The sequence below is a fragment of the Mercenaria mercenaria genome, chromosome 2 (genome assembly GCF_021730395.1).
Source record: "Mercenaria mercenaria strain notata chromosome 2, MADL_Memer_1, whole genome shotgun sequence".
In the NCBI taxonomy this organism is placed as follows: domain Eukaryota; kingdom Metazoa; phylum Mollusca; class Bivalvia; order Venerida; family Veneridae; genus Mercenaria; species Mercenaria mercenaria.
The window spans coordinates 29,795,103-29,813,085 of NC_069362.1; the positions used below are offsets into that span (position 1 = coordinate 29,795,103).

Below are 17,983 nucleotides of genomic sequence, written 5' to 3' on the forward strand. Positions count from 1 at the left end.
AAACAAGTGAAATATGTAATATAATTTAATCGTAAAGAACATTGTATAAAAGATGTTTTTACATAAAATTAGCCGATCATAATCAGGAAAAACATATCATTATTCAAACATTTTGATGCTTATCTATAATATTCTCATCGAAGATCGCGGGTCGGATAGAATCTCAAGAGCGTATATGTTGTCATCAGATCTTAGTAAGAAGAACCTTTGGAAACACATTATCAATTCCCTGTTTGGGATACGTTTCAGACGATGTACATATTAAACTGAGTATTGAATTATTATTTACTGCATAAAATGCATTTCAGTAACACTCTTTTATTAATTAATGACCACAAAAATGTATTGTCGTGAAAAAATTCTATAAACAAATAACAGAATTATACCCAAAATTTATCATTAATTTGTATATCATGATAAAGCGGCGTCGACTTTAGTGCATTACATAACATTATTCTTGTAGTTATTTAACATCCTATACTGAATACGCAAAGGTATACAGTTAGTTTTTAAGCAATATTTTAAGTAGGTAATGATAGACCTTTAACATATTCAACAAGATTATAGTGTAACAGCCACGTATGTAAAAGCCATGTATTCTAATTTAATCTTACACATTGTATTACAGCTCAGTTATGTAAATTCTGCAGATAACATCATCCTATTGGAAGGCTAGAATAGACATTCGATAATTGCTGGGATTCAATATAATTGTCTTTAAACATGTTTGTCATTATAATAGCATAGAAATGTCAAAGTTCATAACAAAAGGATATCACCTATAATCCGTAAAATAGACATGCAGACGGAGATCAAATAAGCGATTTGTATGTAAATTGATTCGTTGCCAATTTCTTATAAGGTTGATTCGCCATTTCCCATAGCGTCTTTGACATATAATTTTAGAAGTGATATAACGAGAAGAGATTTAGACAACAATAACTGTCATATGCTTACTCTTCTGGGTAGATGTAATTATCTTTAAGGAAACAAGATAGATCGGGCGACATTGTTATAAAGCCTATGCATGGATATATAGATATGAGCTGATTCCTCCTTGAATTGACTTTGTGCAGGTTATGCTGTTGAGACATGTATATAAAATGTTTGGAATCGGGAATAAAACAACCCTTTAAGAAGTGTAAAAATACTTAATCAAACCTTTAGGATTCTAGGTTGAATATAACCAGTCAAAAGGGTAGCATGCTAGGTTTGATTGTAACAACGGGTTTAGTAACATTCTATTTTACAGAAATGTAGAACGGACGCCTGGTGAGATTAAAGGACGGTTTGATATTGTGACTTCTGTTAATACCAGGTATGATAAAAGTAAGTTAGAATAGGAATGTAGTCACTCGAATAGGCAAATTGTCTCGGATCATCTGGATGATATGATTTCCTGTACAGAAAGTAGTTAGAAATTGAAAGAAAAGAAACATACTTTCAAGAACACTATTTGATTACTACTTTAATAATAAAAACAGGAACCTGTGTTACGTTTCCACAGGTTTGTATGACACTGAAAGGTGAAAATAGCCGACAGATCTATCGAATGAATACTGACTATATTAGAACTTATTGTTTACGCGAGGCGCTTCATAGAATTTAATCAGCTTTTAAACTTAAAACGGGCCTTTAAGACGAGTTCATATATCTAATATAGTACATAAGAGGATTATGTTCAGAAATGCAACCACGCAAAAATAATAATTGATGGAGTCTGTTAACGGGTAATGAAATACTCGGAATTCTGTTAAACGGGTGAATTGTATTGACTCCGTATTCACAACGATAACTGCTAGTCTGTTGCCTTTGCACTTACCAAAAGTGGGTTGAATACCTTAAGGAGGTAGGATACCTTGTTACAAGGGTAAATTCAAATTAGTTGAACCGCAGCATGTTTTTGTATTTCGTGTAATACGAAGTTTTAACTGCTACAATCTCAATTTCGTTTGTCTCTGTCCCTTCAAGTTCAATTTTTATCCAGGTTTGAAGAACATGACCCTCCAAAGGTATTTCATATTGAAAGAAGAAGGTAAATACGGATATTTAACACTTTTCAGTGTATTTTAGTTTCATTGATATCCGCAGAAGTCTGCATAATTGATAATTTTACTGGTATGCACGTTATCTTTCTAATATAAGCTAAAAATGTATATGTCGCGGGGCTCGTGTTTCCTTGGTAACGCATTTTCTCTCATTTTTAAACAACTACGTATAAAAATAGGGGTTTTCGACGGCTTCAGTGCCATTCTGTTAATGACCAACATGAAATATTTGGGTAATATTATTAGCAAAATACCAAACACTTTACACGGTACCTTATTTTTCTTAAATATTAAAGTAACCATGGCAACAGAGATGTTTAAAATAGATTATATCTTGCTGTTTGTCGTAATTTCTTTAAAAAAATATTGAATACGATTATCTTTCTGGTTGATGTAGCTTTAAAACATATTGTTTCTAACGTAGGTTACATTTTCGTGTTATTTACATTTATTCAAACAAATTTCACAGCTTAGAATACGTACAGCAGTACCCCTCGTCTGCCATTTTTCAGGAAAAAATCATTCAGCGTGCTGCTATTATTCTCATGGATATTGTTGAAATGAAAATAAAAAGCCGAAGCTGTGTTTCTTAAATAGACCAGTGTCAACGCTTTTGAATTTCACATTTAGATACATAGGTCAAGGGCTTCGTTTCCATGGTAACATCAATTCAATTCAAGAAACCACAATTTTCTACTGAAATTTGAACAATTTTAGATCTTAGTTTTAGTGTGTAAGTAACAAATTATCAATGGAACCTGAAAAATAGGTATAACAAATCAAACTGCTAGACTTTTTATTTGAAAATGGCCGTAACAAGTAACCTTTCACCCAACTATATTCCAAATAACATCGGTTGCCATCATCCATTTCCTTACATTCCGCATAACATTTCAATATAACTACAGAAAAGAAGCAAAATATTGTTTATTATTCAGAGCAAAAGACTCATAAAAATATTTCAGCAAATAATGGTTATTTGAAAATAGTTAATATAAAGTTAATATACAGAATTACGTACTTTCAAGATAAAAGCTATTAATTTTGCACGGTAACTGACACGTAACGTCATGACGTCAATGACGTCATTTTAAGGCAACATTGTTTTGAAACGTTTCTGCGGCAATTTGTTCATTATTTCTGCATTATTAAACCATAAAGCATCAGATCGAAGACAAGTTCATGATTTGTTTTCAGAAGAATGAATATACAAACACATTTAGTTTGTCGTAAACGTCGTCGTAAATCGTCACGTTAGCTTCCGGTTGGACATGCATACATACAAATACGAAGGTAACCTACCTCCTTAAATGACAAGCATACCAGCTCTGACAAAAGTGCTAAAATGAATTGAGAAACTTCTTAAAGTGAAGAGAAATGGACTTAAAGATATCTTCAAACCATAGGTTCAAGCAGATTTTGCATGATTAATTTCATACATACATGCAATGTAATCGGTTAACAACTGTTTACAGTTACAGCATTTCCATCACGTTTTCTGCAGTTAAGACTTTCTTCATGCTCACATTAGTTTCTAAAACAAATAAGGACCACAAAAGCACTGGTCACCGAAGTCGTTTCTATTAAGGGCACTTTTTCACACACTAAGCATTTTTGAAAATAAGTAAAATTGAGAAAATAGCGGTATGTTATAAAACATATAATATCCCACCTAATGTTATTTCAGGTCTTACAGGTTTCTATGAATAAAAGGTGATATCAGTATTATATAAGCATAAATGTCACTAGTAAACCTATTTCAATTTTACATGTTGACATAATTACCCCACCTACATTTTTCAATGGATAAAAAGACGTGTTTAAGGTATTAGGTCACTAATAGAGAACCTCCTTTTTGAAGAGTATTCAATTCCTACCATAAACCTACTTTTACTGCAATTCTTAGGGGTGCGTAGGTTCAAGCCCTACTGGGACCAAATTTTTTTTTTCCTTATTTTCCTTTTTTACTAGTAACTTTTTACTTCTTTCAAGACTTATCATTGTTTTTTTTTTTGTACAAAAATGGAAAAAGATGAATCTTATAAGCGATTTCTTGGTGTTCAAAGTGAATTTACTACTTAAACAGAAGGGGTAGAGTTACACATCTTTAAAAATATTGAGTTACACGCGGTGAAAGTTCTCTATTTTGCTTTCACTCTTAGATTATATATTGTGGAAGTAATTTAGGTAGGTTTTACATCTTTCCTAAGGTTATTTTTAAATGGAGTAAGCAAAATTCAAAACAGAAACACATCATTCGACCTTATTTTTTCAATGTTGAAGTATGAATTCTGTCTCATTTAATCCGTTGACTTGAGGCACCATAGAAAAAATGATATTGACATTTTTATTTTGTGTTTTATAATTGTTTACCAACAGTTTGATGTTTCTTCTGTTGAAATTAATGGTAAAATGAGTTCTCTGAAAACGTTTTGAATAGTGGCTATCACTTTGAAATTTGTCTCTACTTGAGCTTGAGGAGATACCATAAGTTATTCAAAATTTATAAAAAACGGCACGGTAAAAGTTGTTTAAAATTTGCAAAATAGTGCAAAACATGGTTACCTTTCAGAATATACCAAGCAAAGGCCATTTTGTAAACACTACTATTAGTGACCTAGTACCTTAAATATACAAAACAAAATTTGCTGTTAAGATTTTAGACATACATTGCTGCTTTAATGACACACAAAAATGCTTCAGATCGAAATGTTAGGGTCACCATGCATCTAAGAGATATATTCTAATTAGACAAAAGCTTTAAAAACTGATGAATTTTAGATTTTGTTTTGTTTAAATTTATATTTCCTAGATAATATAAAGTGCTATGTTGAATTATTTCAATATTTGTAGCCTACATATATTATAATCATTATTAGTCAGAAACATATCAAAGCCAGTGCATCTTACATCAAATTTAACAAAATGCCAGCCAAAATTAAGGCTGATATTTTTTTTCGCAACAAATAGTATCTGTTTTTAATGGTACGTTATAAAATAAAGAAAAGTGGAAACTTCACAGGTCGCTCAACACGACAAAAACGAAAATGTTGCATACTCGGTTTGATTGAGCCTGTTCATGGACGGTAGTGGAAATGCATGCTACCGTCCACGCCCTCCAGCCCCGGGTTGAGCAGAACTCAACATTTACACATGCTAAAAGTACAAAAAGCAATTTAGAGACATCCGCAATATTCTAATTATTTAGCATTTATGTTTTGCATATATTTCGTTAGAAAGAAATATTTTTAATTTGTTTTACCTTTAATTATTATTATAGTAAATTGTAAAGCAGTTTTGTAAAACATGCAGACGTCTTCGCTTCAGGCAATCTATTTTTACAATGCTATTACCAAGAGTTATAACTTTAATTTAAAGGCGGGGCAGTCTTTTCACCCGTTAAAAATACACCGAACAGCAAATAATCCTAACATAATTTGTTAGGCAATTCACTAAACACCCCATGATATGATTTAATTATGTTTCGGCAAGTACGATACTTCCTGTTCTCCATAAACTTACCTCTTATTTTTATCAACGTAACATAGTAGAAAATAAACATCCATACAAACATAAACTGACATAAATTGTAAGAGTGTTAATAAGAACGCACATTTTACTAAAAATCATAATCACTTCTTACAAGCACAGAGGGGAAAAGAAACTTTGGAATGAAGAAACGTGTAATTATAATAAAACATTACTTAATTGCAAGAGACATTGGAAGTCTAATACTTTCACTGTTGCCCTTGCAACATTTTAAAACTTAGTTATTCTTTTTCAATCATTTCCACTACATAGATAAAAATGTGAAAAGCGCTTAAAACATGAGCAAAGCAAAGTATATATCTTAAGTAATTTAAAAGTATTCCTTACATAGCTATCTTGAAATGGTCAAATTAGATTAAACGACCACTTGTCATATTCCAAACAATTCTAAACAAAAACCAAAACTGTTGTTTAAAGTCTAAAATATTACTCTTTACCATAGCCAAAACGGTTAATGATAGTATAAGAAGTGTTTTGGAAACACGTTTTTTTTTTTACAAACAGCCAGTAAATTGTTTACGGAATCATATTCAAACAATACCGTCTTGACTATACAGACAGCTGGCTGATTTTGCAATAAACTTACATAATCCATGAAATGATATAATTGAACTATAAATCAGACGGGATTTCGTAATCGGAATGATTCGGTCAGATATAACAGAGTGAATGACCTAACTCAATAAACTCCCAGCTCCGCAGTGCATATCTTGCGAAGTAATAACACTTTAAATTCTTTGAGTTTCGTACCTTGCGTGGTAATTAACTATGTCATTGTACACTTGAAAATCAATTTGGGTATCTATCATAAAATTAACAAAATAGCAAGAATAAGAGGATTTTATGACGTTTTTCGCAATTGATGAGGATAAACTTCTAAAACCAATAATGCCCAGCAAATATTTAGCGAAATAGCATAAGATAACTAAATTGAAATAATTATTGGGTGTTTCACGAATATTGTACTTTCAAATTGCCTGTCAAGTCTTTAAGAACATAGTTTGATTACTATACCCTTAAACATTTTAATGTTTTGAACGTTCAAGACGCTGTTCACTCTTAAGAAACATAAAGGGTTCATTCGGTGCTTACAATACGCACATCTTTCAAAAGTCGTCTGATCATGTATGATTGGTACAAGACGGGTGGAAACAGTGAATATTCCATTTACCTTACACGTCTACAATATTGCAATTCTGGTAAGGGTTAGTTAATGATTTTCTTTAGAAAAATAAGTATCAATGACTTGTGGAGAGAGTTCGCATTTTTGTCAGTCTAACGTCAGAATCCAATAATTTCAAAAATGCTACATTTAAGCCTTATTGAAGCATTTTATAAACATTGATTAAACAGAAATCTCGCGCGACTAAACCTATACTTGCACGTGACCGTAAATTGGACTTCACCTGGCGGGGATAACTTTATTTACACTGTCCTGTCCTGTGACTTTGCAGGAACATGGTAGGGGTAAGAGTGAGGTTAGGTGCACCATAAACCGGTTTAAGCTCCCCAGTGGTGGTTTTGCCACTGACCGTTCCAAGGCGATGTCCCATTGTGATACTTTTAATTATTTTTTTGTCTTTGTGCGTGCGTGCGTGTGTGTGTGCGTGTGTTTGTCGTGTGCGCGTCCGCATGCTGGGTTTATGTTTGGGGAGGTTGCGTTTTTAGAACGTGGCTTTCCCTGTCGGATATTCATCCTTATTTTTTTTTCACTTAAGGAAACATTTGTAAATAAACACATAAGATGAGGATGATGTTTATAACCTTCGTAACATTTAGCAAAGGAAAGTTTCCGATAATTGTTTGTAACAAAATAAATAACTTTGCCAAATGCATAAATTCTGTTTTGTAGAGTAAGAGCTGTTTTGTTACGAAAGGATATAACACGACTGATTTGAATTCATTTGGTACTGAACTGCATATGTATCTGTCATATGGCTTGTTTTGTAAGGTCCTTAATGGTGTTTCTCTTGATGATCTTTCTTCAGCATATCGATTAAATGCATGCAAATATTGCTCGTTTGCTTATAATCATATACACAAGGACGTTATAATATGTAAGGTATTCACCTGACAGAGATATGTAATATCACAGTATTATATAACTGTTGAACTCCCCAGTGGTGTTTAATCACTGACCGTTCAATATAGGTATCTCTTTGTTTTCCCTTATTTGTTTCCTCTGCGTTTTCTATACCGTGCACTTTTTCTCTGCATTTTGTGTAAATTTCCATGAAGCTTACATCTGTACTGTTAGGTTCTTTAGGCTATGAGAGTGAGGCGGCTGCATTCGAAAGTTGACATTCAAGTTTGACCTAGTCATTTCTTGTTTGTTTCTGCTAATCGTTGGAATTTAAATAGCTTGTCATCGGAATGGTAGGTTACTTTCTGGTCCTTAGCTTCTAACGGATCGTTTTAAAGATTTTATTAACTAAAACAACAGCAATCACCACCTTGTGCCGACTGTAAAAAGTTTCCCCGTACTTGAATTCAATGTTGTTATATAGAATAGAGTTCGGCATATTATATCGATTGAATACAAGAAGTGCCTGGTGTCATAAAAGCAGCATGTTGGTAGGAATGTACAGAAAATAATTACGGTTAAATAGTTTCCATTAACCATGTTTTCTATGGTCACTGTCCGGCAAAATGAACATTATAAAACCAATTTCATGAAAAAATAAGAAAAACACATTAGATTTAGTAAATATTGTAAAAATGTTCAATAAAATACCATTAATATAGTAGATAGGTCCCATTCTGAAATGGAATACAAATCACTTCTTATGTTTGTTTACGTAAATGACCTGTCAGCACGGATTAAATCATACCTTATTCACATGTATACTTTTTTCTTATTCAAATTAAGTCCCCCTGTATTTTTTGAATATGTGGTGTCTGACCTGTAAGGCATATTTATCTAAGAATGGAATGTAGAAATACATTTAAATGTAAAACGCACTTATTATACGTCGTGGTTTAATGTTGAATTTAAATGTGAAAGTATTTTGGTATACTCGCTTTTAGAAAATATATTCACTTTCGTTAATTTACTAGTATGTTCTCGATAATAAGGTGACGATTCAGTTATGTGCCAAGTCATAAGAGAGGATGTGCAAAATGTGTAATTCTTACTCTGTAGAAGAAACTGAAGAAATGATAATATCTTAGATATAGTGGAATATAGCAATAACGACGCTGTTCCAGGTTCGATACCTTTTTACTAATGACGTTACATACAAAACATTGCAAGGATGTGACGTTGACGTTTACGTTACGTTAAAGCGCGCCAATTCCCGACATACTCGGGGCCACGAAATGATACTTTACACATTAAAGAAAATTACTAAATCACAATAAATCGCGTGTATCAGAATTAATACTTAAAAGTTCATGAATATTGCTATCACATATGAAAGTTCATTAGTTTATAGTTCACACATCGTCAGTGATGTCGTCTAGATCTGTGGTGGGTACACTTCCTACTTCTAGTGGGTATAGCTTCACGATTGGTCGTGACGTCACACCTGTAGTAGTTCTAAGTTTGACTGCTCGTATTAACCCGTCCATACCAGTCAGTAACTCGTCTACCAGGCCAAGTTTCCATCGTATTCTCGGAGAGTCGTCATGGATTAGTACAACGTCACCCACTTTTATCGTTTGGGCGTTACATCCTATCTTTTGGTGGTGTTCACGAAGAGCCGTCAGGTACTCGGACATCCATCTGCGCCGAAAGTGGTCTATTAGCGTCTGCTGCATCCGGGCTCGCTTGGTAAGTGATGTGTGATCTGACGTTACATCACAGTTAGTGGCATCAATGTCGTTGGAATATGGTAATGATGTCGTCTGGCGGCCATACAACAGGTGTGCTGGGGTCAGTGGTCTAGGATCATCTGGACTGAATGGAACGTGCGTCAGCGGTCGATTGTTAATCATGCACTCTGTCTCTGTAGTGATGGTTTGAAGGGTTTCCAGGGTAACGTACGCTCGTCCAATAATATTCTTAAGGGTCACCTTCGTCAGGCCAATGAGTCTTTCCCAGAATCCTCCGTACCAGGAAGCTCTCTTAGGTATAAATCGCCATTCTGTACCCATTTCACTCAGTGATGTTCTAATAGATGCAGACTGGAACATTTTTCTTAGACTGGTAGCAGCAGACTGGTATGTCGTAGCGTTGTCTGATATCATGACTTTAGGAAGGGACTTTCTGCTGACAAACCTTCTAAACGCTTGCATAAATGTAGATTCTGATAGGTCGGTGACAACTTCTAAATGTATGGCTCGTGTAGCTGCGCATGTGAAGAGACATATGTATGCCTTTGATGTGGTTCCTGTATTGTTCTTAGTTCGGATGGCTCCGGTAAAGTCAACACCTGTGACTGTGAATGGAGGTGCATTTTCAACTCGTATCTTTGGCAACGGTGGCGATTCAGGGGCACTGTAGGGTCTCCCGGTGACTCGTCTGCATGTCACGCACTTACGGGTTATGGCGTTCACACACTGTCGAATGGCCGGTATCCAGTACTTCTGACGAATGTTGGTTACTGTAGCGTTCGTTCCGGCATTCAGGTATTTCTCATGGGCGTTCTGTACAATTAGGCGGGTAGGTAGGTGTTTCTTAGGCAATAAGTAAGGAAACTTCGTTGATTCAGCAACAGGGGCATTCTGGATTCTCCCGCCAAATCGAAGTAGGCCATTACCGTCTTGAAAAAACTGTAGCTGATTCACAAGCGTTGGACGAGGTATGCGGGACTTAGGGGACTTCAGGTAGGTAACTTCATTTGGATAAGCGGTTTCCTGGCAATCTCGCAATAACATTTGCTCAGCATCTTGTAGTTCTTGTGTAGACAGAACACATAACATTCTATATTGAGTATTTCGACCATTGTATACGAATCGTCGTACGTAGGCCGTAACACGAAGGAGCTTGCTGTATTTGCTGAATCTGGTTATGTCAATCAACTGGAGTATGCTAATGTCTTGGCTAGATGTCGTCTGCTGGTTGGAGAGTATGTTAGAATTATCAACTAATGTCGTCTACTCTTCACTGGTCGTCTGCATTAATGCCTGTGTAGAATCCCAAGTAGGCCACGTACTAGTGTCACATAACCAGGAGGGACCGGTACTCCACAGACTGCTACTCAGGAACTTATCTGCAGTGATGCCTCGGGTAATTAGATCCGCTGGGTTACTATCTGTTGGGCAATATCTCCATGACGACCCTGGGGTTAAGTTAGATATCTCGGATACTCGGTTGGTAATAAATTTCTTGGTAGGTTTCGATGACTTCAATCAGTGTAGGACGATCTGGCTGTCGGACCAATATGTAATGTCTGTGACCATGAGCGACTTCTGTAGATGGGAACCTAGTCTTGCGCCAATCAAGGCAGCCATCAATTCTAGTTGTGGTAGTGTGAGTTTCTTGAGGGGTGCCACTCGATTCTTCGCCATGGCAAGTCGTGCGTCGGTGCTATAGCAGATGTACGCTGCGGCTCCATATGATGCCATACTGGCGTCTACAAACACGTGTAACTGCCCAGAGGTCCTGTCAACTCCGGAACTAGCGGTAGGCAGCAGTAATCTGGGGAAGGTCATGGTTTGTGCGGAATTCAAATCGAGGCTAAGGGTATGCCATATGTGCTGTATATCTTCTGGTAACGGGACATCCCAGTCATAACTCTTCTTCCATAGATCTTGTAGTATAATCTTGGTTCTGATGGTTACAGGGCTAAGCAGGCCTAGTGGGTCATAAATTCTGGATGTATACTTCAAGACTGCTCTCTTTGTCACTTTGTTTAGTTGGGGAATAACTCTTGGGGAAAATGACAGCATGTCACTAGTGGGATTCCAACGTAAGCCTAGGACCTTGGTAAACTCATCACTATCGGGTACGCCGACGGTACTTGCGGTATGACGTAAATTGTCACTGTTAGAGGTCCAGGAACGTAGATTCATTCCGGCGTTGGACATCAGTGTTCTGGATTCCCAGAAGTAGTTCAAGAGGTCCAATTCATTTGTAAAGATGGATACTACGTTGTCTACGTAGAGGTCTCGCTCTATAATGGTAGCTGCTTTGAGTCTCGGGTTCAAACGCAGATGCTTTAGGAGGGTCGCATTCAGCATGAATGGCGAACATGTAGCGCCGAATAGCACAACTTTAAAGCGATAGATAATCAAGGGACTGCAGGGATCGTTAGAGTTCTGTAGCCATAGGAATCTCGTAACATCTCTGTCACTCTCGTGCAGGCCCACGTGAAGAAATGCCTTTTCAATGTCTGTAGTAACTGCGTATCTGTTGTACCGGGATCGGGTTAGAAGGGAAGTCAAATCGTTCAGGATTGTCGGGGTTGATTCTAGGCAATCATTCAGGGACGGCTCATCACGGGATTTTCGGCAGCTGCAATCATACACAATTCTGATAGGGGTGGTAGAGGAATCCTTTTTCACTGGGTTATGGGGTATGTAGTGCACTCTTGTTGTCTGGGAATCTTCGTCAACTTTCTCTATAAAGCCTCTTCTTTCCTGTTCTGCGATGATCTCGCCATACTTCTGCAGTATCTCTGGCTCTGCACTTAGTCGCCTGATAGTGTTCTCGGTTCTGCGTTTGCTAATTTGGTAGTTTGTGGGAAGTGGAGGATGGTCTTGTTTCCATGTTAACTGTTCAGTGTATCTCCCATTGCTATACTGAATGGCATTCTGCTGATAATTCTCAAGGTAGTCTGTGATCTTCTCGTCATCGGTACTATCGGCGATACCCGTGCTCTCTAGCTTCCAGAATTTCTCTTGGCTGTGGATTTCATCTGCACAGGAAGTGATAACGTTCAGTGCATGCTAGGTAGAATCTCTGGAGGTCGAATCAGGTAAGCGTCCGGATAATAGGTAGCCAATCTTGGACTTTACTGCCGTGGGACCATCTCCACGTCGTACCTCATCTTCAACAATATCCCAGTAAAAATCAGCGCCGATGAGTAGGGATATGTTAAAACAACTGTCACTGCTCACTGGATGGGCTAACTTAAGACCACGTAAGTATGATAAATTAACCGTGGAATCTTTCAGGTGATTAGTAATGGGATTTGCTATGGTCGGGACAATAATAGTTTTGATAGGGATCTTTTGCTTAGAATCTGTTATCAGGTAGACCGTGGTGGTATCAAGGTGCTGAACTCCGTCACTCCTCCCTCCAAATGCCGACAAACAAATTGACTCGATTGTCTCCCTTGGCAGTTGTAATTCTTGCGCTAACGACTGTGTTATGTACGATCGTTGTGATCTTTCATCAAATAGGATAGTAGCGTCTAATGAATGGTTTTCTCTGGAACATATAGGGGCGATGGCTGTCTTCAGTAAAACTCCGGATAGGGATTTTTGGGTTGATGATGCGTGCATCGTAACTTTCGGTTGGGGATAGGACGCTTGAGCTGGTGCCTTTGGGTCACTGTGAGTCTGTGTAGGTCTACTAGGTTGTGGGGCGTTTTCTGGCTGGCAAATACTTGTGTGATGCTTCTTGTGGCACTTCTGACATGTACGAGGTGACTTGCATCTGGACATCATGTGTGAACCAAGGCAGTTGAAGCATAGTCGATTCTTTTTTACGACGGCTAGTCTGGATGCGACGTCAGGGTACTTGGTACAATCTATGGAACTGTGTGATTCCTGACAGAAGGCACACTTTACTGGGTTTCTGTGTGATCTTTTAGGGGGAATCATGGGGTTGGAAGAAACTGGCGCAGTTCGTTTCGTCTTTGTACCTGTATAAAACGAAGATGTTGATCCATACATGTCTACTTCCGGCTGATGACTTATAGGACCGCCTGCATCTAATATGTTTATTTCCCTGGATATTGCCTTGCGTAGATCTAGTAACTGCCAGTCACCGTCGCCGTGCTCTCGGGCTAGGTTACGTCGTACTTCTCCTGGTAACTTATCTAATATTATGGGAACTAGTAAGTTGCCGTACGTGTCCTGATACTGACCATTGGATTCTAGACTACGGATATACGATTCCATTTTATCGTAGAAACTGCGCAAGGTATGGATACTATTTGTCGGGGCTGGAAGCTGAAGAAGGGCTTGCATAGTGACGTGGGTAGTTTTTTGTCGGCGACCATACCTTTCTTTCAGTAAATCTATCGCTCGAGCATAATTTGCATTGGTCAGCGTAAAACCTTCAATGGTATTGGCTGCTTCAGATTCAAGCTGAGATTGCAAGTAGCTGAACTTTTGCACATCAGTTAGATTATAATTTAGATGTATGGTGGATTCGAATGAGTCCCAGAACGTTTGCCAACGTAAAGTATCCCCGTTGAAAGTAGGGAGCGTAAGTTTCGGTAGTCTATGGAAAATGGACGAGTTTGTAGAATTAACAGAAGCATAACTTACAGGTTGGCATGTATACTGTACTCTGTCTGTGGCTATACTCTGTGACTGAGCGCTTGCGTTGCTGAATGGTTCTCCAGGGCAGACGTCAGTGGGATACAACTCTGTAGACCGGATACCCTCCGCAGACTGGACACGGAACTCTGAAGGATGGAAACTGAACCCTGTAGGTTGGATACTGGACCTGGTAGGCTGGACATCAATACTGGCGGTAGTTGCGGCTTTGATAGATGGTGTGGAAGATTTGCGGTTGTTCTTAAAAGCTTGAAGACTTTTGATCTGAATTTTTACGCTCAGCATGTAATCATCGGTCTCAGTCATCTCAGTTAGTAAATCTTCGCCATCAGTTTGCGCTAGTATCTTTTCATTAGTACCTTCCAGTGACTTGAACTTAGCCTCTACTGCCTCAAGAATCGTGTCGAATTCCACCATGTCGACATCGCTACTTTTTACATCTTCAATCTTTTTCAGCTGGGCAGTAATGACGGCTTTCTGTGCCTCTCGTATCTGGAGTAGTTTCTGCTTCATTTCTGTTGATTTTCTTTGGTCACGGCACCAATATCTTAGATATAGTGGAATATAGCAATAACGACGCTGTTCCAGGTTCGATACCTTTTTAATAATGACGTTACATACAAAACATTGCAAGGATGTGACGTTGACGTTTACGTTACGTTAAAGCGCGCCAATTCCCGACAGATAAAGAAGAAAAGGACTTCGGACACTATCATATGCTTCTAGCCTACATTTTGAAGGCAAAATTCCCATTATGTATTTAAATAATACCCAAATCGTTTCGAGTCAATGATAAACCAATGTGTTAGTTAACTTATTACAGCAGAAACTGGTTTGTATCTGTTCCTTTCAAGAAATTGTTCTTATTTTATCTAGGCCAGTGTGTATTTTCTTGAAAAAATAAAATGTTTAATTTCCGTAAAAGTGTAATGTCATCACTTTACGGAAGTTTTAAATATATGAATTCCAGTCAAATAAAGTGACAAAATCATTTTCTTTAAGGAAAAAATAACATTTTAAGATTAAAATCCTATAAATAAATAAAAACTGGAACGACATTTTTGCAAACAACCTTTACTTGATTTATCTATACACTGTTCGTGATGTAAAGTTATTGATGCATTACATGTGTGAATAGGTATACATGTATAAGTGACCGGTCAGTTTTATTACAGTTGTTCGGGTAGTTATTTAAGTACATGTACATGTCTGTATAGTTCTGTTATAAGTGATGGCAGATAGTCGTGTGCTGCATATCATTAATACTAAGAAAAGGAAGTCATCATATCAAAGCCGTAGGGTTGGTTCTTGTTTGGGATAAGTACCATAGATAACATTTGAGTCGCACCATGAGAAAACCAACAGATAAATACGGCTAGACGCGAAAACGAACTAAAAGGTCCAACCGAGTTTCAGGTGGAATTTTTATGGAGCGACCTGGATACATTTTATTACATGTTTAAGCCAAATGAGCCGTGCCATGAGAAAACCAACATAGTGCAATTGCGACCAGCACGGATCCAGACCAGCCTGCCCATCTGCGCAGTCTGGTCAGGATCCATGCTTTTCGCTAACGGTTGGTCTAATTCCGATAGGCTTTGAAAGCGAACAGCATGGATCCTGACCAGACTGCGCAGATGCGCAGGCTAGTCTGGAACCATGCTGGTCGCAAAGCCACTATGTTGGTTTTCTCATGGCACGGCTCATTTGACTTAAACATGTAATAAAAAATGTATCCAGGTCGCTGGATCTTTCAGTTCGTTTTCGCGTCTATCCGTATTTATATATGCCATCTGCATGGAAAGCGACATGACACATCACTTTCGTGGCGTCACGCAGAAGATTACCTGCTGTGTTGCAAGTATGTTAAAGCACATATTTGTCAATCTACTGAAACAAACAACCAGGATAAGCCAATGAAAATTAAACCCAACGAATAATAATGAATTCACAGTATTTGCTTCTTTCACTACTTTACACGTATAACATGTCAATGTGTACCCTTTTAAACATTTGTATAGTATATGAGTTACAAACAGATGTAGAAATATGTGACAATCAATTTATTAAAAATGAATATAAAAAGTATTGGTAACTTTACATTTGGGAACACCCTGTAGTTATATTTTTTGTTTAAATGTAATGTTCCACCCCTTGCATCAATACAATAGTCACAGAAAATGTGTATAACTAATATCTACATATGCTGGCCAAATATGGTTTTGATGCACGGGTGGGAACAATGTTGTATAAAGCAAAACACTTTTTACATCTATATAACAGGGTACGTAATTCTATTTAGAACAAAAATCATTGTTCTATGAAACAAATATTGAAAAATTGACTTTAAGAAATAATCTGAAATATGTATTTAGATGGCATATGTAATTAAATACATATTTCTTAGTAGTTTATTTTTCACTCTTGGAGTAGGCAAATTCATATAGAAAGTGTCCGAAGTCCTTAATGATAAAGACATCAACACTATATTTACGACATTTTACGAAAAGGAATACCCGCTAAGCAGCATTTGCAAAGAACAACACACATGTAGCATGGAAGATGTTTAGTTTATATAAAATCAGTCGTGACTAAATATTGAATACATTATTGAAGTATTATTATTTATCTATATGTCATGCAGTTTGGAAATGATTTCACTTATGTTTTGCATCGGCTGAAGGTTAGAGTGAAATTAAAATATTTCTTTGTAATAAGTTGTAATAGTAATTGTCATTGAAGTACAATGTAGGAGTAGAACATAAGAGGCTACGTATCCTTACTCATTTTTCAAATAAAAAATTACATATGCTCTATTGGTCTCCTGCAAGTTAAGCTCTAGATACGATGGTGTGGGTGGGGTGAGGTTAAACTTCACACACACAACTATAGCTAATATGTCGACTATCAAGATTTTCTGTCGAAGAAAGACACCAGGTGCCCGTCTGTACAATATTTCATAAAGGGCCAACAACTGGGTACATGTAGACCCGCTAACCTCCCGTAAGCCAGCTGGATAGCTTTCTTGCATGAAAACTGCAACGCCCCGAGCAAGGCTCGAACCTACGTCGGTGTGTTGGCGAGTAATTAAAAAGATAATGGGTAAGGGTAGATTTCTCGGAAGCACAGTCATGGACCTAGGAGGTCCCCTTGGCCGGATATATTACGCCTTCTTAACATATTATTGATATCATCATGTATATAAATATATATACTTATGGTACTGGTTTAAGTTTCAAGACGCTCGTTTGACTTAGAAGTGGGAAATACGCCTGCAGCTAAAAGCATTTGGTTGTTTTGGATGTTGAAACAAAATTAAAGCTAAAACCGATATAAATGGTATTAAAGGGGAATTAATTAGTTCTGTGAACAAACACTTAAAGTAGAATCATAATATCAAAATAACACCACAAGTAAGAAAGAAGACACTACTTAATGTTTATGAAAAAGGCTCACGAGGGTTTTCTATTTTATTAGATACGCTTAGATGCTCCTCAGTATAATCGATAAGATCTTTGCATCTTTTGATCAATATTATGGACATACATCTGTCTGTAACAGATGAGTAAAACTGATTTTTTCACACTTGATACAAAAATTTATGATCTGTTTAATGATATAAAATATACTATTATTTTATTTTGCAAAATCGTTTTACAGGTCAATTGAATTAACATGAATATGGAAAACTGAAGTATTCAAGAAAAAATGGACATAGAAAAACCGCCAATATTTGATGATTATATATTTATTCAAATGTCATCTATTGCCAAAATTTAAAAAAAGGCATTAGGCAAGCAAAAATTATACTTTATTTAATAAAATTTGAAATACTGAATCAAATAGAAAGACACTGTAGTATAAAAGAACGAGAAGATAAACAGGCAATACCTAGAAATAACTTTCTAATTCAGATATTTAGTGATGAGTATATTGAAAATACATGCTCAAATAATAAATATTTTGATTGTTTCGATTGCTTTAAGGTTTAA

At 36.8% G+C, this 17,983-nt stretch overlaps 2 protein-coding genes across 2 annotated transcripts; both read right to left on the reverse strand.

The window, feature by feature from the left end:
* Nucleotides 1-9,032: 9,032 nt before the first annotated feature.
* LOC123558647 (uncharacterized) lies at nucleotides 9,033-10,460 on the reverse strand. The gene has a single exon (XM_053525042.1). It carries the CDS (start codon nucleotides 10,458-10,460, stop codon nucleotides 9,033-9,035), a length of 1,428 nt encoding a protein of 475 aa, XP_053381017.1.
* A 429-nt stretch (nucleotides 10,461-10,889) lies between these two features.
* LOC123562074 (uncharacterized) lies at nucleotides 10,890-14,504 on the reverse strand. The gene is made up of 2 exons (XM_053525043.1): nucleotides 12,509-14,504; nucleotides 10,890-12,397 (listed from the first exon to the last, which is right to left on the reverse strand). The coding sequence occupies exons 1-2, from the start codon at nucleotides 14,502-14,504 to the stop codon at nucleotides 10,890-10,892; spliced, it is 3,504 nt and encodes a 1,167-aa protein (XP_053381018.1).
* Between the last annotated feature and the right edge of the window lie 3,479 nt (nucleotides 14,505-17,983).

Excerpts from the sequence above, each read along its gene's own strand:
- LOC123562074 (XM_053525043.1), bottom strand. The coding sequence starts at position 14,504 with ATGAAGCAGAAACTACTCCAGATACGAGAGGCACAGAAAGCCGTCATT. Across the intron at positions 12,398-12,508 it reads TGAGGTACGACGTGGAGATG|ATGAAATCCACAGCCAAGAG; the intron begins GTCCCACGGCAG and ends CTTCCTGTGCAG.
- LOC123558647 (XM_053525042.1), bottom strand. The coding sequence starts at position 10,460 with ATGTTATGTGTTCTGTCTACACAAGAACTACAAGATGCTGAGCAAATG.